The sequence below is a fragment of the Panthera uncia genome (genome assembly GCF_023721935.1).
Source record: "Panthera uncia isolate 11264 chromosome B2 unlocalized genomic scaffold, Puncia_PCG_1.0 HiC_scaffold_24, whole genome shotgun sequence".
Lineage (NCBI taxonomy): Eukaryota > Metazoa > Chordata > Mammalia > Carnivora > Felidae > Panthera > Panthera uncia.
The window spans coordinates 21,955,024-21,980,150 of record NW_026057580.1 but is presented as its reverse complement, the minus strand read 5'-3'; the positions used below and the strand labels follow the sequence as shown (position 1 = coordinate 21,980,150).

At 37.1% G+C, this 25,127-nt stretch overlaps 1 protein-coding gene across 9 annotated transcripts in view; it reads right to left on the bottom strand.

The window, feature by feature from the left end:
* The window catches only part of MLIP (muscular LMNA interacting protein), a 247,344-nt gene that overhangs the window by 66,388 nt on the left and 155,829 nt on the right, over window positions 1-25,127 (bottom strand). For 7 of the 9 annotated variants that reach the window (XM_049653831.1, XM_049653825.1, XM_049653823.1 and 4 more), the window contains 4 exons: window positions 19,609-19,674; window positions 19,442-19,525; window positions 19,267-19,326; window positions 4,750-4,794 (listed from right to left, as the gene is read on the bottom strand). In XM_049653831.1, coding sequence (XP_049509788.1) covers window positions 4,750-4,794; window positions 19,267-19,326; window positions 19,442-19,525; window positions 19,609-19,674 — 255 coding nt within the window. The remainder of the gene's footprint in view (window positions 1-4,749; window positions 4,795-19,266; window positions 19,327-19,441; window positions 19,526-19,608; window positions 19,675-25,127) is intronic. The other 2 variants (XM_049653828.1, XM_049653829.1) reach the window with 1 other exon arrangement.

Below are 25,127 nucleotides of genomic sequence, written 5' to 3'. Positions count from 1 at the left end.
TTGCTTGAAGTGTTCACAATTCTTCCTGTAACTCATCAAATCTTTGGTCACATCCTACGGAAGCAGATCTGGACTGAGGTCTGGATTGAAATGGACTAGATTGAAGTCTACCTTAAGATCTTAAGATCTTACCTTAAGATCTGTGACTACATTAAGCATACAGCACCTCTGGAACACTCCAGCATAGCGACATTTCCAAGTATAGCAACAAAGGGAGTATGTGAGCTGACTAAATTGGAGACTGTGACCTTTATTTGAATACCTGTATATATAGTGGGGAATATTCTTAATAAAGTTTGACACATTTTTTAATATATTGTGATATTTTGAAAGCAATATGCTTCCATTGTTATGAATTTTTTCTGTCCCTCAGGCTCATTAAAATGGGATCTTACCTGTTTACCATATAATATTCAATAGACCTATCTCTGTTATTTCTCTGGCTCTTAAAAGTAACTCATGAAATGTAAAGAGTTGATAAAATATGTTTTTATCTATAGATTTTGATTCCAACTAAGGGTTTTTTGATAAACTAGTAATAGGACTAATACTTGCCTTATTTTCTGAGTTTGCTGTTTATTAGGAAAGCATACTGTGACTTTGAATTACTTGAATGAAATAATTTATACCAGTAGTAGTTAATGAAAAATAAATATTTACTAAGACAAATGTAATGCAAAAGCAAAAAGGACATTCCTCTTCAAAGGTGGTAAAGTGAAAACAGAATCAAATAGAAATTCAAATAGAAAATTCATTCTGTTACATAAAGGGAAAGAAATTTTTTTAAAGTGTCATAAAAAACAGTACCTCTTAAACATCTGATAAACTATGAATTAATTTATATGAGAGTGATTTAAAACGTTAGAAATATAGTAAACATCATTTTAGATATTGTCACTAAATTTGAAAACATTCAAAGTTTACACTGAAGATTACTGAACATGAAGAAATAATTTCGACCCAGAATATAAATACTAATGGATAAAATATTTAAGGAAAACAAACTATTCCCATATTCTCTGTACTTCTCACGCAAGTATTTTTTTAATGTTTTCAATCTTTATTTATTATTGACAAGGCATGAGCAGGGGAAGAACAGAGAGAGTGTGAGACACAGACTCTGAAGCAGGGTCCAGGCTCTGAGCTGTCAGCACAGAGCCTGACGCGGGGCTCAAAGTCATGAACCATGAGATCATGACCTGAAGCAAAGTTGGATGCTCAACTGACTGAGCCATCCAGGGGCCCCAATTCTCACACAAGTAATGGTAAGGGCTTTGACATGAGGGAGACCTGGGTAGGATTTTGCCTACTCTGACTTCTAAGACTTGGTTTTCTTCTTTATAATATGAAGATCTTGAAATAATAATACCCACTTCATAAGACTGGTATAAGGTTAAATGAAATACTTAAACTTCACTTGAAAGATAAGAGCTCAAACCAATTGAAAGTAATATTAATAACAAATTAAGATAATCAATCTTGCAATTGACCTGTGGAGATCACTGTGACTCGACATGTTGTTAACCTAGTTTAAATTCTATTACACTTAAGAAAAGTTCAATTAAATTACTTTAAAATAACTTGCAATTCAAGTACACCATGAATTGAAGAAAGCTTTGACTAATTAGACTGAATTGATGGTGCTTTTCCTGCATCTGTCTCATCCTAGAAAACAGACTATGTGAAATGTAACAATATGTACAATAAAGAATAAGAAGAGGAAACTAACTGATTTGCATTTTGGTTTCTCCTTCTTCTTCTTTTTTTTTCCCCATGGAGAAAAGGCACCCTTTCACCAAAAGCCCCAGAAAGAGGAATTAGTCATACAAATTCTCGTTATTGAATAAAGCCATTATAATCTTCCCAGGAAAACTGGAAATCCAATAGATATATGAATACATTGAAAACTAGTAACTTTGTAAGTCTGCTTTCACATCAGTCAGTTCTATGGCCAGCTCTTCTCTAATTTCTACAAGAAAGTATCTTGCTCATTTACTACTGTAAGTGTTTACTATCTCCCCCATTATACGCTGCAGAAATGGGGATCTTATTATTGGGTTGCTCCCTCACCCCAGTAACTTCTCAGTGAGTACTAGGACATAGTAGACACTCAGTAACTATTTGTTGAGTCAATGAGCAAAAGCTCATTGAGTAATAGAGCTGAACAATTCTGACTATATTTTCTACTAGTTATGAATCATAGATTGTATACTATACTTTTAGAGAGCCCCCAGAGGTCAGAATTTTGAGCAGTCTGTGCTAATCTACTTGAGAATACCCTGAAATGTCACAAAACTTTGTTTCTTGGCTTGAATTTAAGTCTTCTCTTTTTTTCCTCTGTGGTGCAGGAGTTGGTAAACTATGTGATCTCTGTTTTTGAATCTAATCTAAGAATTTCTATGAAGTCGACACACCAAGTCCCAGCAGCTACATACTGTGAAGATGTCTAGTTTCTTCAAAGTGTAAAGAGAGACCATGAGATACTGTGAAAAGACCTCTCAGATTTGCTTTTGAGCTTCCACGGGAGAGAAAGAGAAATATATAGTAAAAGATTAATTAATTAATTAATTAATTGAGTCAAATCTATTCAAGCCACACTTAAGGTGAGGCATCTTGTAGCTCAGCAAATACGAATATTAGAATTTCTAGAAGAAAGAACATATAAAATCAGAACATACTGTATTTAAAATTGATTGTTCACCTAAGACCAACAACACTTATAGATGAAATTGCATTTTTTTCTCCTCAAAATAAATGTAGCAGACATCAGTTAGTAAATGTAATAACTGCAGCCAAATATTTACAAGTGTGACTTCCTTATGCCTTGGCACCAAAAAACTGGGTTTTACATTCCATTGTAAAATTATCCTTTATCATCTTCCAAAAGAGACAGACACATTTGAGGTGTCACAAAGAACAATTCAAATGTCACATTGTAAGAGAAAGCAAAAAACAAAGCTTATCACTCAAGAAACCAAATTTAATCAAAGCCAAAAATCTTATCTGAATCAGAGTTCATATTTGCTCTAGTCTACACTCAATCTATTTGATGACTCAATGTTAACTTTCAGTGACTCAGATGCTCTCACAAAGTTTGGGGCAAATGTTAACCTATTTTAATTAAGTTTGATAACTGATTGAAGAATAATTTGAAATAAACTCTAATTATGGAGACTGAAGCAGCCCCTCCAACTTTGATTCCAACTGCTATCAAATTAACCTCCCCCGGGGAGGGGTGAGAGGAAGTATCAGCCCCTTACCACCTTACTGTAAATGAGTCTCAATCAGAGGCACTTTGGTGACAGATAGGAATAGGTGAGAAAGGAAGATGAGAGAGTAAAACATTTCAGCTATTTTTTCTTAGGTCTGGCTCTTGTAGCATGCGTGAGTCACAAAAAGTATTGAAACATCTTTAGAGAACTTTCTTTTCTTGCACCCAACTTTAGAATCAAGGAAGTCTGCTAAATCATGGTGCTTCTACTCTTCCCAAGATAGGGAGGAAGAAGAGAAAGGGGGAGGCATAGATGCAGAGGAAATCAAAGGAAGATAAGAGGAAAAAAGGAAAGAACTATTATTTATTCCTGTATGTCAGAACCACATTAAGGGCTTTTCATATACTAACCAATATAAATTGTACATCAGGCAATTATTAGTTTCCCAATTTTATAGATGAAAAAACTAAGGCATAGAAGTTAAGTGACTTTCTAGGATCAGACAGTTAGCAAACAGCCATGCTGTGATTTAAACTTGGTTACAGCCTACCAAATGTCTCTACTCTTATGTTACTCCAAATGGCTTCCAATAAAAACAAAACATAAGAATGAAAATACTCTAAGCAGTGTTCTTATCCATACCTTCTATATGTCATTTCCTGAGTAGGATAAAATTCAGTGATTTCATCCAACTTATTATTTTCCTTAGGGAGACCCAAATAAAGACAGAAATACATAAATTGGAAAGAAGATATATCACAAAATATATAATAAATATTCATTCTTTGATGATGATGATGATGATGAAAAAAGCATAGTAGAAAATATAAGGCATAACCTAAAAGAAAACATTTACTGGTTTTTTTTTAACTAAAAACTAAACACTTGCTTAGGAGACAATCTTGTTTCTGTTGAATATAGTTGATCAGAAACAGAAGTGGGCCACATGATGGAGCATGAGGTGAATAAAGAGTAGGAATGAGGTGAGGCTACATCTGTATTCCTAAGGCATTCAGGGACAGCTCCATATAATTGATCAAGTATGTGAGGCTGTATCTACCCATCTATTAGTTAATTTTTGCTCATAAGTAGAAATTAGTTTATTTGACAATAATTTAAATGCAAGAAAGCAACAAATGAGTCAAAACCAACAAAACTGGCAATCCCATTGGAAATAGACAAATCTTAATGTTTCGAGTATATGTGCTGGCTCGTTTATAATAAGCACAATAAACCATTACAAAAATGAAAATGTCGTCTAAGCTTCGATAATTAGAAAGACAGCAAGCAGGTGTTGGAGTTCTGCTTTATTTAGCCAAGCTAATCAAACTAGACCTCACTTAAGATAGAATTTATTCAATAAATTTACCTGACATAACCTGATTTTCCACATCTGGACCGATCACACCATCCTATCCCTTTCCACTTAAGAAAAAATCAACTAATTCAATTTTAATGACCGTATAATTGAGTTCCCTCCAAAGCATACACACGTACCCATTAAAAAAACAGGATGTATCATTATGAAGGGACTTACATATTTGGTTTCTCGACCAGCTGCTCTCGGAAGAGTTGTAGGCATCTGTAAAAAAATAAAAATAAGTATACTACTGAAGTAACCACAAAAATACTAAAAGTAATTCAACTTCTGGCATAAGCGTTCACCTTTTGCTGCTATTAAGACTTTCTAAACATTCTTGTCTCTTTTCTATACAAAAGCCTTGTCCCTTTGAAAATTATTTTATTAAACTATGTCACTTCATTATTCTTTTTAGTGCCATTATCTACCAGCTTGCTGGTAAATTTTGCCTTATTTATTGATTACATCCATTCATGGATCATAATGGACCCTCGTGTGATTTTTGCCATTTTCAAAATGTACACGGAAGTCTCTACCCCTCTCACTTATTTTGAGCTTCCCAACTCCAAATGTATTCTCATCCATTCCATTTCACTCTCAAAGCCATTCCTAGACTTTGCCTTCACAAATAAAATGGGAAATCTGTGAAATTTCAATTTTTAGCATCCTACCCTGAGAACTCTAGCTCCTATTCACCATCTTCACTTCTCAAATGTCCCCAGTGCAATGTCCCTCATTGAGACTTCGAAATTAATGAGCTTTACCAGTTCCATTGTGGTGTTATTACCTCTTAGTTTACATATATTTCATATTCTCAGTTGTTTTAACACCTTAATTTTTCTTGCCTCTCTCTCCCCTTGTGACAAACTCACCTTTAAAAGAAAGCAAAAGAAAAGAAAACAACAACCCTGGATAGACTTTATCATCCATTTTCTCTAAACTTGAGAAGCAAAACATTCCTGAGGAAACTCTCTCAACCAAGCTAATTGATTTCATTATAAATTAATGGTCATTAGCCTTAAGTGAGCATTTAATTCTGCCTAGTGAGCCCATAATTTTTCTCTTGTAGGCCCACTTTCCCACTTTTTGACATGAGATGGCCTATTTGATTCATTCATCTCCTTAGTAAATACTTACTGTATATCTACTGTGTGCCAGGAACTATTCTACACCCTGTATCTTATCAGTAAACAAAATAGACAAAGATGCCCTATGCTTGGTAAGCTTACATTCTAGCAGGAGAGAAGACAAACAATATAATAATAAATAAGTAAATTGTACCATATGTTAGAAAAAAATCATACCGCATATTACATCGTATGTTATACAACAACAACAACAAAAGAATAGAAATAATTTGAAGCCTCAGGTAATATATTCTTCCAGAGAAAATCTTCTTTGTTTCTGCCAAATAGCTTACTTCTTTTAGACAACCCAGATACTAAGAAGGTCAAGAGTGCTGAGGGTTTACAATTTCAAATAGGAGGATCAGTCTAGAGAAGGTGACATTTGGGCTAAGATTTGAAGGAACTGAGGGAGCTGGAGATGTGAACATCTAAACAAAGAGCATTTCAACTAGATGGAGCAAATTAAAAGTGCTCAAAGATAATTTCCACATCTGAGAATGGTGGCTCAAGAACTCAAAGCAATCCTTCCAAAACAGACAAAAGATAGGTAAAATATTCAAAACAATATTGACATATTATTTATTAAAAATGTCAATGAGCTAACAAGAGAATAAAGAATGTGGGGGCAAGATAAGGAGAAGATGGAAATCCAAAGAGAGGACTCAAGTATTTGAGACCAGCTTTTGACCTAGAGATGTTTGACAATAACGATGAGTTGCTCAAGAAGCTGATCCAAACTTTTGACAATTTCAGAGATGTAGGGAGATAAAAGTCAGAATCCATGACCCACCAAAATTAGATTGAGCCCCAGGAGTAAGACTGATCTAGAAGACCTCATATAGTCTTCAGCTTGGCCTCAAACCATTGACAACTGTTTATAAAAAATTAACCCAAAACTTTAAATTAAATTAAGTTATCCTTCTTTGCTAATGCTCCTTGTGTCTAATAGAAGCAAAGAAAAGACTATCCATAGTATGATATCATATTAGCCCTCAAATAATTTATTTAAATAAACTTCCAAGTAGCATATCCAACACACAATCGGATTCAGATACACAAACAGGTAAGACAATGTGAAAATGGGCAGAAGTAAAGAACAACCAAAAAACACCCACAGAGAATCCAGAAATTTGTTTTCTTTGAGCCAGACCAAAAACAACCATACTTAATCATGCTTCCTTTGAGATAAAAGTTAAGCTTGCGAATGTTTACAAGGAACTAAAAACTATAAAAAGTGACACAACTGATTTGAAGAAAGAACAAAATGTGCCAAGGCAGGAGCATGCCTGGCACATTCGAGGCCACGGCAAGGAATCAGGCAGGGCTGGGGTGTTGTGAGGAAAGCAGGAGAGCAGGGGAGGGGCTGATGGAAGGTTCCAGAGACTAGAGCATAGAGGCCCTTCCAAGAACTTGTAAGGACTCTGGTTTATAGCTACAGGAAATGTGTAGGTACTGCTGGTTTTAAGCCGAGGGGAGCCATAATCTGGTTTATGCTTTAAAAGGATCTCACTCTTTGATGTGTTCAAAATGAATTATAGTGAGGCAAAGGTTGAAGGGGAAAAACTATTGCACTATCCAGCAAAACATGACGATGGCTCAGCAGTACAGAAGTTATGAAATAATCATATTCTACATGTATTTTTAATCGATGGCAACAGGGTTTGTAATAGAGATGTGGAATATGAGAGAAAGAGAAAATTAGAACTTGACACCAAAGTTTCTGGCCTTGAGCAAATGGAAGATGAGAAGTCTATAGATAGACATGGGTAGGCAGGATGTGGAATAGTTGGGGTTTTTTTTATGTTTGTTTGTTTGTTTATTGAGAGAGAGAGAGAACACAAGCAGAGGAGAGAGAGAGAGAGAGAGGGAGACACAGAATCCAAAACAGGCTCCAGGCTCTGAGCTGTCAGCACAGAGCCTGACATGGGCTTAAACCTACGAACTGTGACATCATGACCTGAGCCGAAGTCAGATGCTTTACTGATGGAGCCAACCAGGCGCCCCTGGAATAGTTTCTGTGGGAAGAAATCTAGACTAAATTTTTCAGATATTGATTGGAAATCTAAATGAAAATGGAGAGTGGGTATTTGGGAGCTGGAGTTTGGGAGATAATCCTGGACTTGAGATGTAAAGTTGAGAGTTCTCAGCATACAGTTGATCTTCAGAACACCAAAGGAGTAAATGTAGAGAGGAAGGAGAAGCCCAAAGATAGAGTCCTGGAGCACTCCAGCATTAATAGTTTGGGGAAGAAAAGGAAGAATCTTCAAAGGAGCCTAAGAAATAATACTGATGAGTGAGGTAGGACAAAAGCTGAGAGAGCAGGGTGTCCTAGAAGGCACTAGAGGAATGTGTGACAAAGAGGAGGGAGTATCACCTGTCTCATTTTCTGTGGGTATGACAGCCCGACCAGGGCTGAGTTTATAGTAATGGGAACCTGGGGAAAGTAGTTTGGGTAGCGCAGTGGGGGCAAAGCCTGAATGGAAGGGGTTTATGAGGGAATGAGAGAAGAATCGAAAGCAGAACACATAATGGTTTTCAACTTTTCCTTTTTCAAGCTCTTCCCCATCATATGGTTGCTTTTTAATCTCAGTTAATAATCTTAAACCTTTCTTCACTGAAAAGTATTAGTTATTGAGTAACTAAAAATATGAGTTACAAAATTCTTCATTTTGCCATCAGCCACCTACAAACATGCTTTGCACCTGTATCTGACATGTCCTCTGTTTTCTGTCCTATTACCATAGTGGACATTCCCAGCTTTTTTTATTTGAAGTTTATTTATTTATTTATTTTTATTCAGAGAGAGAGAAAGCAAGCAAGCGGGGGAGGGGCAGAGAGAGAGGGAGATAGAATCCCAAGCAGGCTCAGCACTGTCAGCCCAGAGCCCGATGTGGCGCCTAACTCACTCACGAACCATGAGATAATGACCGGAGGTGAAATCAAGAATGGGACGCTTAACCTACTGGGCCACCCAGGTGCCCCTCCAGCTTTTTATCAAAGGACATTTATTTTAATCAGGCTGTAAGTTCCATGTCCTTCTGAGGACTTTTCATCCTTCAGGGTCTCCCTTTCTTTTGCATAATCAGCACCTCCCTCTAGTGCATCTACCCCACTAGCATGCCAACTTGCTCTTGCCATTTTCAGCTTTAAAAAGCAAACCAAAAGTTCTTCTTTGACCCGTTCCCCACCCTCCCAGACCCAATCTCCTTCCCCCTTTCACAGCCCAACCTTTCAAACTGGTTGTTTTTGTCTGTGTGTTTGTTTTACATACTGTGTCTCTGCCTTCTCACCTCACAACACTTTCCAACATCAGAGGTGAGGAGAGCAGAGGGGTAATGTGAGGGATCAAAATGTGAGGGTGGTGAAAAGAAGTATCTGTGAGGACAATATCAAGGTGGTCCTTCAGCTTGGCTGGGGAGAAGGGGACAGTTAAGCATAGGTTTGGTCAACTCCTGATGCTTTTCTCAGGGAAGACAATGGGAACAGTTATTTGAAGGAGAGTCTGGAAGGTACCGGGGTGGGGGGGCAAAGATGAGGGATACTGTGACCAGGGTGGTGGGAGCGCGGTGTGGGAGAAATGGTTGACATCAGATATTTTTTACAGCCTGAGACTCATGTTCCTTCTGTTCTTCATAAAACATAAACAAACGACAAAACTCAGCAGGACTGGTAAATCCTAGGCACCAAGCTTTAGTATCTGGCATCTCAGGCATCAGGCATATTTGCAGCCAAGGTAGCTTATATGCTCAGAGAACTTTGAGTCCCCAAGGAAAAACAGTAAGACATCTGAAAAATGGAAATACTGCAGGAAAAAACAATGGTTCAGTCATTCCTCTCCCAGGTTTTTACCCAAGAGAAATGAAAGCACATGTACGTATAAAACCTTGTTGATAAGTGTTCTTAGCAGCTCTATTCATAATAGAACCTAAGTAGAAATATCCCAGTTGTCCATCACTGGTGAATAGTTAACATATGGTACAACCATACAATGGAATACCACTCAGCAGTGGAATACAAATGAACTATTGATACATGCAAAAACATGGATGAATCTCAACTGCCTTGTCAAAAGACTACATGCTGTATGATTCTATTTATATGACATTCTTGCAAAGGCAAAATTATAGAAACAGAGAAAAAATCAGTAGTTGTACAGAACTCGGGTTACAGGGAGGAATGTACTATAAAGGAGCACAAGAGAGCTTTTACATTTGATGGAAGTGTTTTGTACCTCAGACATGATAGTGGTTGCACAACTGTATTATGCTTTGTGAAAATGCATAGAACTATACACTGAAAGGGTAAATTTAACAGTGGGTAAACTATACCTCAATAAACATTACTTTTTAAAAAAAAAATAATGTTTATTTATTTTTGAGAGAGACAGAGCATGAGCAGGGGAGGGGTAGAGAAAGAGGGAGACACAGAATCTGAAACAGGCCCCAGGCTCTGAGCTGTCAGCACAGAGCCAAACATAGGGCTTAACTCTGGAACGTCGAGATCATGACCTAGGCCAAAGTCAGATGCTTAACTGACTGAGCCACCCAGGTGCCCCTAAACATGGCTTTAAAAAGGAAAACTATAGGGGCACCTGGGTGGCTCAGTTGGTTAGTCTGACTCTTGGTTTTGACTCAGGTCATGATCTCAGGGTTTATGAGTTCGAGCCCTACATTGGGCTCCATGCTGACAGTGTGAAGCCTGCTTGGGATTCTCTCTCTCCCTCTCTCTCTCTGCCCCTCCCTGACTTGTGTGCTCTGCCTCTCTCTCAAAATAAATAAATAAACTTAAAAAAAAAAGGAGAACTATATCCAACATAATAACACAGGGATTAAAGGACAGAAGAGACACTGAACAAATTCTAGAACTGAAATATCACATCAAGGAATCCCCTTGAAGGAATTAGGAAACAATAAATAGAAAAAATATATATAAAGATTCAGACTTAAAGAATACAGAAGCAAAAGTGACAAAATCACTTTATGAGTCCCAGGAGGAAGAAACATTTGAAAAATTAGTGACTAAAATTTATCCTGAATCTGAGGAGCAGAAAAGATTGAAGACTTCATAGGAGAAGTCACAGAGAGTACCAATCCAGATAAACGAGAGAAAAAATGCATACTTGCATTATAGAAAAAATCAGTAACATTATAGATAAAATTCTATAAACCAAGAAACAGACTCTTAATTCCAGAGAACACACTGATGGTTACCAGAGGGGAAGGGAGTGGGGGAATGGGTTAAATAGGTGATGGGGATTAAGGAGGGCACCTGTCATGATGACCACTGAGTAATGTATAGAACTACATTGTATACATATTCGGATTCTGTATCTCCCTCTCTCTCTGTTCCTCTCCTGCTTGCACTCTGTCTCTTTCTCTCTGTCAAAAATAAGGATTAAAAAAAATTAAAAATGTAGCACATGAGTGGCTCAGTCGGTTGGGTGTCCAACTTCAGCTCAGGTCATGAACTCACTGTTGCCGAGTTTGAGCCCTTCTTTGGGATCTGTGCTGACAGCTCTGAGCCTGGAGCCTGCTTTGGATTCTGTGTCTCCCTCTCTCTCTGTTCCTCCCAGCTTGCACTCTGTCTCTCTCTTTCTCTGTCAAAAATAAATAAAGGTAACAAAAATTAAAAAAAAAAAACCCTACAATGTTTACCTAAAACTAGTATAACACTGTATGTTAACTATAATGGAATTAAAATTAAAAAACTTAATAAGAGGTAAGAACTGGATAGCCAAAAAAAAAAAAAAAAAATCTAAAAGATTACAGAGCCCCTCTGTAAGCCACCACTCTGTAACAGAGGAGTAAATATCATCCTGGCAAAATACTTTACAAATATGTTGTTGAAGAAAAAGAACCAAGGGAAAAAAAGTGCTGAAGAGATGGGACCTATACTTTTCTGTTCAACAGAACTATAATTTAAATGAAAGGGCAAAATAAAGATATTCTCAAAAACATAGGCCATAGAATCAACACAAAAATACCTTGTTGTATATAATTTTCAGCAAGATTCTACCAAAGAAAAAAAAATAAATCTGGGAGAAAGCTATGCATGTGTGAGAAATCAGGATCTAAATAAAGACGAGATCAAGAAACATAACCATAAAAATTCAGTTAAAAAAGTCAAAACAATACTAACAAATGATGTCTGTGTGTATCTTAATTAAAAATGGATGGAAGGAAAAAGTGCTATAGTATTTTCCTAACTTTAAACAAAGATATTATAAGCTTTAAAATTAATAGGAAAATAAACATAATTATTACCTTTGAAAATGTATGTGTAACTAAGAAAAGTAACAAAAATGTAAGGAAAATAGTCAAAAATTAAAAAAAAATCAAATTAGTAAATGTCAAATATAGAAGGAAAGCAGGAAAGTAAAAAAAAAAAAAAAAAATTAAGCTCCAAGGTAAATAGACTTTTGGATTGAACAAACGTGAAATCCAGAAATAAGTCATTCTGAAAATAATAAGATGAAAGGGGACAAGAAGATTTTTAACTAGTAGAAAATAGTAAAAAATAAGGAAAAAAGTAATAGAAAATGGTGACAAAAGCTATATCTAGGAAAACATGAATTTATATAACATATATATATAAATATATAATATATATATACATATATAAATTCATGTATATATATATATAAAACCTACCAGGGGTCACCATTTTCTTACTGGATTAAGAAGAACAACCTCAGATTCAAAAGGATTATGTATGCTGCCAAAGGTAATAAAATCAAAAGGATGAGAATGAACACCAACACATAAGCAACAGCGATGTAGCTTCAGAATATACAAGTCAAACCTAATAAACACTACTCCAGCTTTCTCTTTGTCTTCCTCTTGGCAGAAGTTACCACGATTACATTCTCTTCAGTACTGTCCTCTTGTAGCTTCCATGTTACCACACTGTTCTGATTTTCCTCTTACAACAATGGACATTTCTTTTCATTGTCCCCTATTGGCTCCCCGCCACCTCCTTCATTGGACGTGCCGTGTTTTGTTCCTTGGAGCTCTGCGTAGGGCTCTTGCAACATTGATGTGCACGTCATCCTCGGCTCCCTCCTAGCTCCAGACACAAAGTTTAAGTCTCTCCGATACGCATTTCAAACTCAGCGTGTCCAAAATGAACATAACCCTCTTCCCTCCATCTCACCATGCCTTCCACATAGTCGTCTATGCTCAAGGCAGAGACCTGGAGCCCATCCACGATTCTTGTCTCATTGACCACTCACATCCAAACCCACAGCAAGTCTAAAATGTCTCTCACAAACCCACATGCTTCTCTCTAGCTCTCCTGGGCCCACCCCATCCAGGCCGTCCTCACTGACAGCCCTCGAACCTCAGTGGCCTACTCACAGTAGCCATCATGATCATTTCCATATGGCCTCATATTATTCCCCCATGTTTTTATATCTTCCCATTTTCCTGGAAATCCAAACTTCACGCCATGACAAAAACAAGCATACCTTGTTTTATTGTGCCTTACTTCATTGTTCTCTGTAGATATTGTGTGCTTCACAAATTGAAAGTCTGTGGCAGCTCTGTGAACCCCAAGTCTATCAGCACCATTTTCCAACATTTGCTACTTTGCATCTCTGTGCCACATATTGGTAACTCTTGCAATACTTCAGACTTTTTCATTATGATTATATTTTCTATGGCAATCTGTGATCGGTAATCTTTGGTATCACTATTATATTTGTTTTGGGGTGCCACAAACAATGCCCATTTAAGATGGCAAACTTAATCTATAAATGTTGAGTGTGTTCTGACCGCTCCACCAACACCCATTCCCCAATACCTCTCCCTCTTCTTGGGCCTCCCTCTTGCCCAAGACGAACGTTACTGAAATTAGGCCAACCGAAAACCCTACAATGACTTCTATGTGTTCAGGTGAAAGGGAGAGTTGCACATCTCTCACTTTGAATCAAAGCTAGAAATGATTAAGTTTAGTGAGGAAGGCATGTCAAAAGCCAGGATAGGACAAAATCTAGACCCCTTGTGCCAAACAGCCAAGGTGTGACTGCAAAGGAAAAGTTCTTGAAGGAAGTTAAAAGTGCTGCTCCAGTGAACACATGAGGGATAAGAAAGAGAAACAGTCTTATTGCTGATGTGGAGAAAGAGTTTGTGATCTGGATAAAAGATCAAACCAGCCATTCACATTCCCTTAAATCATAGCCCAATCCAGAGCAAGGCCCTAACTCTCTTCGATTCTGTGAAGGCTGAGAGAGGTGAGGAAGCTGCAGAAGAAAAGTTGGAAGCCAGCAGAGGTGAGGAAGCTGCAGCGGAAAAGTTGGAAGCCAGTGGTTCATGACATATAAGGAAAGAAGCCATCTCCATAACACTAAAGTGCCAGGTGAAGCAGCAGGTGCTGATATAGAAGCTGTGGGTCATGCAGAGGCTCCAGCCGAGGTAATTAATGATGGTGGCCATACCAAATCACAGATTTTCAGTGTAGATAAAACAGCTTCTATTGGAAGAAGGTGCCAGCTAGGACTTTCATAGTTGGAGAGGAGAAGTCAGTGTCTGGCTTCAAAGCTTCCAAGGACAGTCCGACTCTTCTGTTAGGGGCCAATGCAGCTGGTGATTTTAAACTGAAGACTATGCTCATGGATGATTCTTAAAATTCTAGGAATAATTCTTGAGAAGTAAATTAGGCTCAATTTACTTTGGCTGTGCTCTATAAACAGAACAACAAGGCCTGGATGATAGCACATCTGTTTATAACATGACTTACTGCACATTTTTAGCCCACTATTGAGACCCACTGCTCGGGAAGAAAGATTCCTTTCAAAATATCACTACTCATTGACAAAGTACTTGGTCACCCAAGAGCTTTGATGAAGATGTTCAACAAGATGAATGCTGTTGTCATGACTGCTAATATAACATCCATTCTTTAGGTCATGGATCAAGGAGTAATGTTGACTTCGAAGTCTTATGTCATTTGTAACGATATGGATGGACCTAGAGGGTATTATGCTAAGTGAAATAAATGAGACAAAGACAAAGACCGTATGATTTCATTCATATGTGGAATTTAAAAAACAAATGAACAAACAAACAAAAGCAGCAAAAGACTTTTAAATACAGAGAACAAACTGATGGTTGCCAGAGGGGAGGGGGAAGAGGGAAGGGCAGAATGGGTTAAGGGGCGTGGGAGATACAGGCTTCCAGTTATAGAATGAATAAATCACCGGAAGAAAAGATACAGCACAGGAAATACAGTCAGTGGTACCATAACAGCATTGTATGATGACAGATGGTAGCTACTCTTGTGGTCACAGAGCATAATATATAGAATTGTCAAATCATGATGTTGTAACCCAAGATTAATGTAATACTATGTATCACCTCTGTTGCAATTTTTTTTTAAGCGGGAGGGAAAAGAAAATTTTCCAGAAAGGATTCACCATTCTTGGTATCTTTAAGAATATCCGTGACTCATGGGAAGAGACGAGACTATCAACATTCACAAGAGTTTGGAAGAAGTGGATTCCAACCCTCATAGATGACTTTGAGGGGTTCAAGACTTCCGTGGAGGACGTAAGTGCAGATGTGGTAGAAACAGCAAGAGAACTAGAATTAGAAGTTGAGCCTGAAGATGTGACTGAAATGCTGCCAGCTCATGATGAAACCTGAGTGGATAAGGAGTTACTTCCTATGGATGAGCAAAGAAAGCAGTTTCTTGAAATGGAAACTACTACTGGTGAAGATGCCAGGAACATTGTTGAAACGAGAATTAAGGAATTAGAATAGGACCTAAACTTAGTTGATAAAGCAGTAGCAGGGCTTGACAGGATTGACTCCAATGTTAAAATAATTTCCATTATGGGGACAATGCTGTCAAACAACATCACATGCCACAGAGAAATCATTCCTGAAATGTAGACTTAATGGATGTGCCACACTTCACTATTAATTTATTTTATTTAATTTTACTTTAAATGTTTATTTTTTAAATTTATTTTGAGAAAGAGAGGAAGAGTGCTGGTGGGGAGGAGCAGAGAGAGAGGACAGAGAGAATCCCAAGCAGGCTCTATGCTCAGCCCGGAGCCTGACACGGGGCTCAATCTCATGAACCATGAGATCATGACCTGAGCCGATATCAGAAGTCAGATGCTTAACTGACTGAGCCACCCAGACACCCCAACTCACTATCATTTTACATTAATAAATTGCCACAGCCACCAAAGCCTTCAGCAACCACCAATCTGATCAGTCAGTAGCCATCAACATCAAAGCAAGATCCTCCACCAGCAAAAAGAAGTGACTGCAGACGTGGTACAAATAGCAAGAGAATGAGCAATAAAAGTGGAGCCTGGGGGCGCCTGGGTGGCTCAGTCGGTTAAGCGTCCGACTTCAGCTCAGGTCACGATCTCGCGGTCCGTGGGTTCAAGCCCCGCATCAGGCTCTGGGCTGATGGCTCGGAGCCTGGAGCCTGCTTCTGGTTCTGTGTCTCCCTCTCTGCCCCTCCCCCATTCACGCTCTGTCACTCTCTGTCTCAAAAATAAATAAACGTTAAAAATTAAAAAAAAAAAAAAAGTGGAGCCTGAAGATGTGCCTGAATTGCTGCAATCTTATGATCAAACTTGAACAGATGAAGAGCTGCTTCTTATGGATGAGCACAGAAAGTGGTTTCTTGAGATGGAATCTACTCCTGGTGAAGATGCCAGGAAGACTGTTGAAATGACAACAAAGGATTTAGAGTGTGACCTAAACTTAGTTGATAAAGCTGTGGCAGGATTTGAGAGGACTGACTCTCATTTTGAAAAAAATTCTACCATGGGTAAAATGCTATCAAACGGCATCACATGCTACAGAGAAATCATTCGTGAAAGCAAGAGTCTGTTGATGCAGCAAACTTCATTGTTGTCCTATTTTGAGAAGTTGCCACAGCCGCCCCAGCCTTCAGCAACCACCACCTTGATCAGTCAGCCACCATGAACATCAAGGCGAGACCCTTTACCCACAAAAAGATTATGACACACTGAAAGTTCTAAGGATGGTTAGCATTTTTAGCAATAAAGTATTCTTAATTAAGATAGGTACATTGTTTTTTAGACATAATGTTCTTGCACGCTTAGTAGACTATGGTATAGTATGAACATAAATTTTGTATACATTGGGGAACTAAAAAATTGATTTGATTCACTTTACTGTACTATTCCCCTTATCGCAGTGGTCCAGAGTTGAACCAGCAATATCTCCAAGGTGTGCGTTAACTATCACTATCCCTCGCCCACCCTTCTCATCTGACACACTTCATCCCTGGCTCACTATACTGAAGCCATGCTGGCCTTCCCCTTCATGCACTCGAAGTTCCTTCCTGTCTCAGGAAATGTGCACATGCTTTACACCTCTGCTTGAGGGCTAATCTCCCTGATCTTTCTATGGAGGACGCTTTCATTTTTGCTGTCAGCTTGAAGTCTACTTTCTGATCACTATAGCCAAAGTATCCCCCTCAGGTTCCCCTTAGGTTACTTTGTCTTGCTCACCATTATCTCCCCAATGCCCCACAGCACCAGGCCCACAGAAGGCACTTAATAAATACTTGTTAGAATGAAATAGTTATCTTAAATTTAGTTACCTAGAATAATTATTTTTAATGCCATGAGCATTAAGTATTTGTTAAATAAATCAATAATATATATTATTATTCACATATTACCACTTAAGTCTTATTTTTATTATAAAATATAATATAAAATACTTTTTTCCTTTTTTTAAAAAAATGTTTATTTTGGAGAGAGAGAGAGGGAGGACATGCAGGGGAGGGGCAGAGACAAAGGGAGGCAGAGAATCAGTGCACATTCAGTGCTGTCAGTGCAGAGCCTGATGCAGGGCTCAAACTCATGAACCATGAGATCATCACCTGAGTTGAAATCCAGAGTCAGATGCTTAACCAACTGAGCCACCCAGGTGCCCCTAAAGTACTTTTTATATGTCTAACAAATGGAATCAAAAATATATTTTAAAATTTATATAGTCTCTGGCAAATCAATGTTTCATGTTTTTAGATTAAATGATTTTTAGATTAAAATTTTTCATATTTTTAATTCATATTTTTCATATTTTTAGATTAAAGAATACACAATGAAATAGATAAATACAAAATCACAATTCTCCATTTGTAGGTACTCCCCACTAAAATATAATTTCTTAATATTGATGATTATTGGTTACTGAGTTTCTAAGTCATTATTAATGGATAATTGTCTATGATACTCTAATTAAAAATTACTCTTTTAGTTATAAGCAATTCTGTATATTTATTTTTTTAAGTTTATTTATTTATTTTGAGAGAGAGAGAGCACAAGCAGGGAAGGGGCAGAGAGAGAGAGGGAGAGGGAGAACCCCAACAGGCTTCATGCTGTCAGCACAGAGCCAGACACGGGGCTTGAACTCATGAACTGTGAGATCATGACCTGAGCCAAAACCAAGTCAGATGCTTAACTGACTGAGCCACCCAGGCACCCCAGCAATTCTGTACATTTAAAACCTGTTTTGGGGGTGCCTGGGTGGCTCAGTCGGTTGAGTGTCCAACTTTGGCTCAGGTCATGATCTCGCAGTCCATGGGTTCAAGCCCTGCGTCAGGCTCTGTGCTGACAGCTTAGCGCCTAGAGCCTGCTTCATATTCTGTGTCTCCCTCTCTCTCTGCCCCTCCTTCATTAATTTTTTTTAATAAATAAAATCTGCTTTGTATACACAATGTACAAGTTTTAAGAGGAACGTGAAAAAAGCATTAATACTAATTCCAAGAGTTAAAATAAGACTGACAAAAAAGAAAAAAATCCTGACAATTATAAGGAAAAAAAAAAAAAAAAACACAGCCATTTTGAAAATGTGATGAGTAGATCTGTATTAAGCATTCGGAAAATAGTAATTTAGGGAAATGTAGTCTTTTATTCCAACAATTGAAAATGGCTACATTACAAGAAGGAAATAATTAAATACTCAGTTACAACAATTAATGACTTAGTAGTATCCTAACCATCTAAAGCATCCAGGTTTCTGTCCCTCTGAGTCAAAGAACAATGAATAAACTTAGTCAACGAAAAGAAAAAAAAATTCCAGGAATAACAACTGTGTCAAAAGTTCTTAGCCTGATGTAACTTCAGTCTACTTCCTTTTCCACTTCTGTAATTCTAAGTGATAATCAATTACTAACTACTGAAAATATGGTATGAGATAAGAATAAGCCACAAATTCTATATGCTGTTCTTAAGATGCTTTCTAAAATGCCAGCAAAAAGGACATAGTCTAATACTTTGACTTTCAAACTGTCTTGAACTTAAGCCATAGTTAGAAATAAATTTACTTTGCAACCCTGTACACACATACTTCTATACGTACACGTAAACAAATTGAAACATATGTAAATAATACCCACTCACTACTTGGAACAGAGTCTGGTATTTTACATTCTTACTGTTCTTTTTTTAAAATGCTGGTTGATATTCAACTAAATTAACTTCCCAATTCACTATGGAGCCTCAACCTGCAGTTTAAAACTACTGATCTGCTAACTCTTAAGTTTCAGTAAATTATATTAAATATATACATACTTTCATTGTGTCAGAAACCAACAATGTCTGTGAGGAACTTGAAGGAGAATCAGAAGAATTCTGGAAAAAAAAAAAAAAAAAAAGGACAAGCCTATGATACATCTTACTCAAAAAGAGGAAAATGAAGAGAAGCAAAGCAAATGTTTGAATTGCACATTCTAGTCTAAGGCATTACCATAGACAAGGAATCCTGTAAGACCTTATCAATGGTAGCACAGAGCTCTTCAGTTTGCTGTCTGAGCTGTGCAGGGAAACAAAACTGGAAGAATTGAAACCAGTACTGAGTTAGCAATGAGTTTCGGGATCTTTGTTTCAAAAGCATGGGTAGTCTGAAGTCATTACCTCCAGAGGCGGGTCTAATGTGTTGTCCTTGAAGACACTTTCAGTCTTGGCTGGCTCATCGAGTGCCTAGTGATAAATGAAATAGTTCTCATGTGAGGCTTTTAGTCAAATACAGAAGTAGTAGAAAATTATCTTCAAAGAAAGCCCTGTAGTTCTCAACATCTCAAAAAAGAAAAAAAAATATGTTTGAATCATTTGATATTTGGCATGGAAGCATTTTCCATATTTGTCTAGTTTCTCCAACGTAATTAATATCTCCAATATAAGTTTCTGAAATAAAGAAAGGTGGCTGAGACTTTAAACATACAAACTTGAACTTGGACATCTTGTATATCCAAATGAGCCTTGTCCCCTTCAAAGAAGTCACCTTGGGAAGCCACACACAGAAACAATGATGTAGCCGTTTCTTATTATATTATAAAAACTGTCTGAGGAAATGCTTCAGAGCCAGTTTACAAAAAACATGCATACACAAGAAAAAAAAAACCTGCCTCATTTCTAAAAAATTTTAAATGTTTATTTTTGAGAGGAAGACAGAGCATGAGCAGGGGAGGGGCAGAGAGAGAGGGAGACACAGGATCCAAAGGAGGCTCCAGGCTCTGAGGTGTCAGCACAGAGCCCGACGCGGGACTTGAACTCACAAACTGTGAGATCATGACCTGAGCTGAAGTTGGATGCTCAACCAACTGAGTCACCCAGATGCCCCAAACCTGCCTCATTTTTAATCATTTATATCCAAAAAGTCTTGGTTACCTTATTTACCAGATTTGGACTCAAATGACACTCAAACCTCTTTTGAAACACACTTTTTTATTTATTGTGATGTACTTCAGATATATAAATGGAGAAAATAAGATGGCCCTCTGTATAGTGTACCTACTCCATTGAGAATGAGAAGTAAAGCATTACAAAATATTAGAGGCCAGTATATATTTACTGGTTATTCATGTTTTCTTTTATATATTTGCTCATTGTTCTGTTGGGTGGTCTGATTTTTATTCATTTGTTGGAAAATGTGATATAATCTGCATGCAAAATATTTGTCAATTAGATGTCATGTAAACATCTTCAAAGTCTTGGCTCCCCTTTTCATGATTGTCATGATGTCTTTTGTCAACACATGTAAGTTTTCATTGCAGTGTGGTCAAGTTTTCATCATTTTCCTTTGTGGTTGGTGTTTCCTTTCAGAAACTCCTTCCTAATCTAATAAGTCACTCACTCCCTTGGGCGAGAGTCTTAAAAGTAGGGTGTTAGATATGTGTTCTAAACACTTCATGCCACAGTGGGGAGGTGGGGGTTCTCTCCCAATTGCATGAAGCTATGCCAGGATTAGAGTTTTTAAGGAGAGTGTGTTTCAGCCTTCTTTCTTTCTTTATTTATTTTTACCTGTTTTGATAGTGTCATTCATCCAGTGTGTTGGAGTCACTCACAGAATCTCTGGACTTCTCTCAGAGAAAGTGCTCCATGTAAAGCTGTATATTGGGTGTGTCTGTGGGAGGAGGGAAGTTCAGAAGTCTCCGAGGTCACCATCTTGGCACCACACCTTTATCATTTCTCATATTTATTTGCATCTACCTACTTTAAAAAAAATCAATTTCTCCAGAGAATGATCAGTTCCTACTCTCTTAGACTAAATTTTAGCTTTGATTTTCTTTGGCATACTCATATCCCATTTCAGTAATATCTGTTCACATCTTTACTGTTTCCTTCCTTCTATCATTTTTGGGTTTATCCTGATTTTCCTCATTGTATTCCTTTTGCTTCATATCACAAGTTAAAATATGTAGTGTGATCATTGCCATTCATTCTCAATACATCTTTAAATATTACTGTTAAGATTTCTTAGATTCATGGGTTATTTAAAAGTAGTTTTCCCTTTTAATTTTTAAAAATATGAGGATTTTTTCCAATTTCAGAATTCCCTACTAATTTAGTTATGTTATGGCCAAGGAATTTGTTCATAATAGTAAGTTGCTGTGAAGTTTGGGATTTATGGCATAAGACATAGTGTTTGTAAATATTTCATTTATATTTAAGAAAATATCTATTTTCTAGAGGTTGTCTGTGGGATTCTGTGCGTGTGTGTGTGATCGAAATTATTCATTGTTCTGTTCAAATTATCTCTAGTTTTACTGGGCTTTCTACATACTTATTCTATCAGTAATTGAAAGTGTCATCATCAAATCTCAGGGAATTATAATGGGTCCGTTAATTTCTCCCTGTGATACCAGCAATTTTTGCTCAACATAGTTTGAAGCCATTTTATTAGCTACATTCATAATTAGAAGTATTCTTCCGTCATGAATTAAATATTTACCATTACGAAGTGACCCTCTGTCTCCCCAGTAATGCTTGATGTCTTAGTATCTATTTTGCCTGATACAACCAAATGCTTTAATTAGCATTTTACTAGTTTATCAGTTTTTGCCTCTTTATTTTCAACATCCTGCATTCGAACATTAAAAATCAGTGGTTTATAAAAAGCAGATGTCTAGAATTCATTTTTTGATTCAGTCTCATCTCCATTGTTTTTTAATTAAAGAGGTTAACGTTTCTTTTATTACAATTCTTTACACATTTAAATGTTTCCAACATATCTGTTTTATTTTTGTTTCACTTTTTCTATTTCATTTTTATTCAATTTTTGAATGTTTTAACTGATTAAATTTTTGAGGTTTTTACTTACTCATTTTTCCCTCCACCAACTTGGACATTGTGGCAGACACTGTTAGGTGTTCACCAAGTACTTTGATTTTTTTCGAACACAGAAATACATTTCCTTGGTCTCAAGAGTTTAGGTATGAGCTTGTAACTAATCCTTGCTAAATAAATGTGAGTAGAAGTCATATACAACCTCTGTTAAGGTTGCATCTACCTACTTACCTCTGGCACAAGGCGGCTAGAAACAGATATGGCTTCTCTCTTTTCACCTTCAGATAACTAAGATGCAAGATGGAAGCAGGTTACATCCCCGAATCACTCAATTACTGAGGCTTATGTGAGAGAGCCAAAATGAACTCTACAAAACTGTGACGTGGGAAGGAAATAAGCAATGATTGTGCTAAGCCACTGAAATATCAGGGTCTGTCCACTGTGGCAGTGAGTATGGCTTACATTAAAACTAATACAAATATTATAGGCTGGTTTTTACAAATTAGTCTTGGAAAGTTTTCCATTTGTCCTAAGGTCTAAACCAAGCAATACAAAATCTAAATTTAATTCACGTACCATACAAGAATACGTGTAGTCTTCACCCCCTACCCTGGTTTTTATGTTCCAGTTGCCTTAAATACATTTAATTATGCTACAAACATATCATCATGTTAAAATTTTTGCTTTAAACAGTTATAGGTATTTCAAAGGAATTTTTGAAAATTGTGGTTACCCACATATTTATTATTTTCCATGCTCTGCATTCCTTCCTGCAGTTCTGAGTTTCTACTCAACATTATTTGTCTTCAGCTTGGCAAACTTCCTTCAGCATACTTTGTCATACAAATCTGTATGATTAATAAATTTTACTTATAAAATTTATTTAATTTATAAAATTTATTAATAAATTTTTTTAGTTTTCTTTTAGTTGAAAATGTCTTCATTTTGTCTTCATTCTTGAAGGAATTTTCCCTGGCTACACAATTTAGTTTTCTTCTTCTCTCTCAGCATTTAAAGGTGTCATTCTGTTGTCTTCTGGCCTCCACTGTTTCTTAGGAGAAGTTAGCCATCATCGTATTGTTCTTCCTCTGTATGTAATGCATTATTTTCCCCTAATTGCTTCCAAGATCTCCTCTTTATATTTAATTTGTAGAAGTTGAATTGTGATATGCTCAGTCATGGTTTTCTTTGAATTAAACACTTTGGAGACTATCTGAGCTTCTTAAAAGTATACGTTTATATCTTTTACTAAATTTGGAGAGATTTTGATTATTAGTTATTCAAATATTTTCTCTGCTCCATTCTCTCTCTCATCTCCCTCTGAGACTCTAATTACATTTTGATACCATCCTACAGGTCATTGGAACTCTTTTCATTTACTTAATTGTGTTCCCTTTTTATTCAGATCAGATCATTTCTAGCAATTCATCTTCAGGTTCACCAACACATCTGCTTCTCCAGTTTTATCTTAAACCAATCCAGGGAATTTTCTATTTCCAATATTTCCTTTTTCTTTTTTTCTTTTTTTCTGTTTATTTATTTATTTTGAGAGAGAGAGAGAGCAAGCAGGAGAGGAGCAGAGAGAGAGAGAGACAGACAGAGAGAGAGAGAGAATCTCAATCAGGCTCCACACTGCCAGTGCAGAACCCGACTCAGGGCTTGAACTCACGAACTGTGAGATTGTGACCTGAACCGAAATCAAGAGCTAGCTGGACGTTTAAACAACTGAGCCACCCAGTTGCCTCATCAATATTTCATCTTTCAATCCTAGAATTTCCATTTGAGTATATTTTATAGTTTCTAGTTTTGGAAAGTCCTATATAATTCATTATTAACATATTTTCCTTTATACCCTTGAGAATAGCTTTAAAATCCTTGCTAGCTAACTGCAACACCTGGAACATCTTTGGGTCAATCTTTGTGACTTATACTTTCTCTGTGAGTATAGTTTACATTATCCTGTTCCTTTGTATGTCCAGAGATTAGAAATGTTTGTAGCCTGGCTATCTTGAATGACATGTTATAAAGACTCCAAATTCTATTATGGTCCCCTGAAGAATCTTTTTGTCACTGTTGCTTAGTTTTAGCAGATGGTTAATTTGGCTCCAAATTCTGTCTTCCTGCTGGTGGGCAGCAGCTAGAATCTCCGTTCAGGTAATTTATCCTTACCTCGACTTAGCTGGGCTTAATGGGCACATGTGTAACTCAGTGGTCATCCACGGGTATGGGCAGAGTTTATATGCAACATACGGGGCTTCTTTTCTGTGACTCATTCTTTTCCTGGCTTCTCCCCTCACTTTTTAGCTCCTGTGTAACCTTATGTTGTCTTCTCTGATTCCTCATTCGGTAAGTCTGCTGGTTTCTTGCTGAGTTTTAGTTGCTCCATGGTAGAGCTTCCCTTAGGTGCAAAACTCATAAAATCTCAAAAAGCATTCAATTCCATTATGTCTTTACAAGCATGGACTCTACTGCAGTTTCTACTGATCACTTGGTCCAGTACTTTTAAACAATTTTATTTTTTGTATTTTGCCCACAGTTTATCATTGTTATCCACAAGAGTTGGTCCAATTCAAGCTACTCTTCAATTTCTATAAGCATCATGAGGTAAACTAATTTTAATTTTTCGGCACAAATTTTCCTTATTAGCAGAGATTATGTAAATTCAAATCTCAAACCCACTTAGGGGTAGGCTTGGGGTTAAAGATTCCTTTTTCCTACACTGAGTCCAGATTGATATAAGAATATTTGCTTGTCATTTCCCTTTGCAATTTTCTTCTTATCCATCTTGTAATTTAGAGGGTAACCCTTCAAAGATCCTGGCTTTATGAAAAGGAGGCAATTCCAGTCCTCATATCACTCAGCTCCAA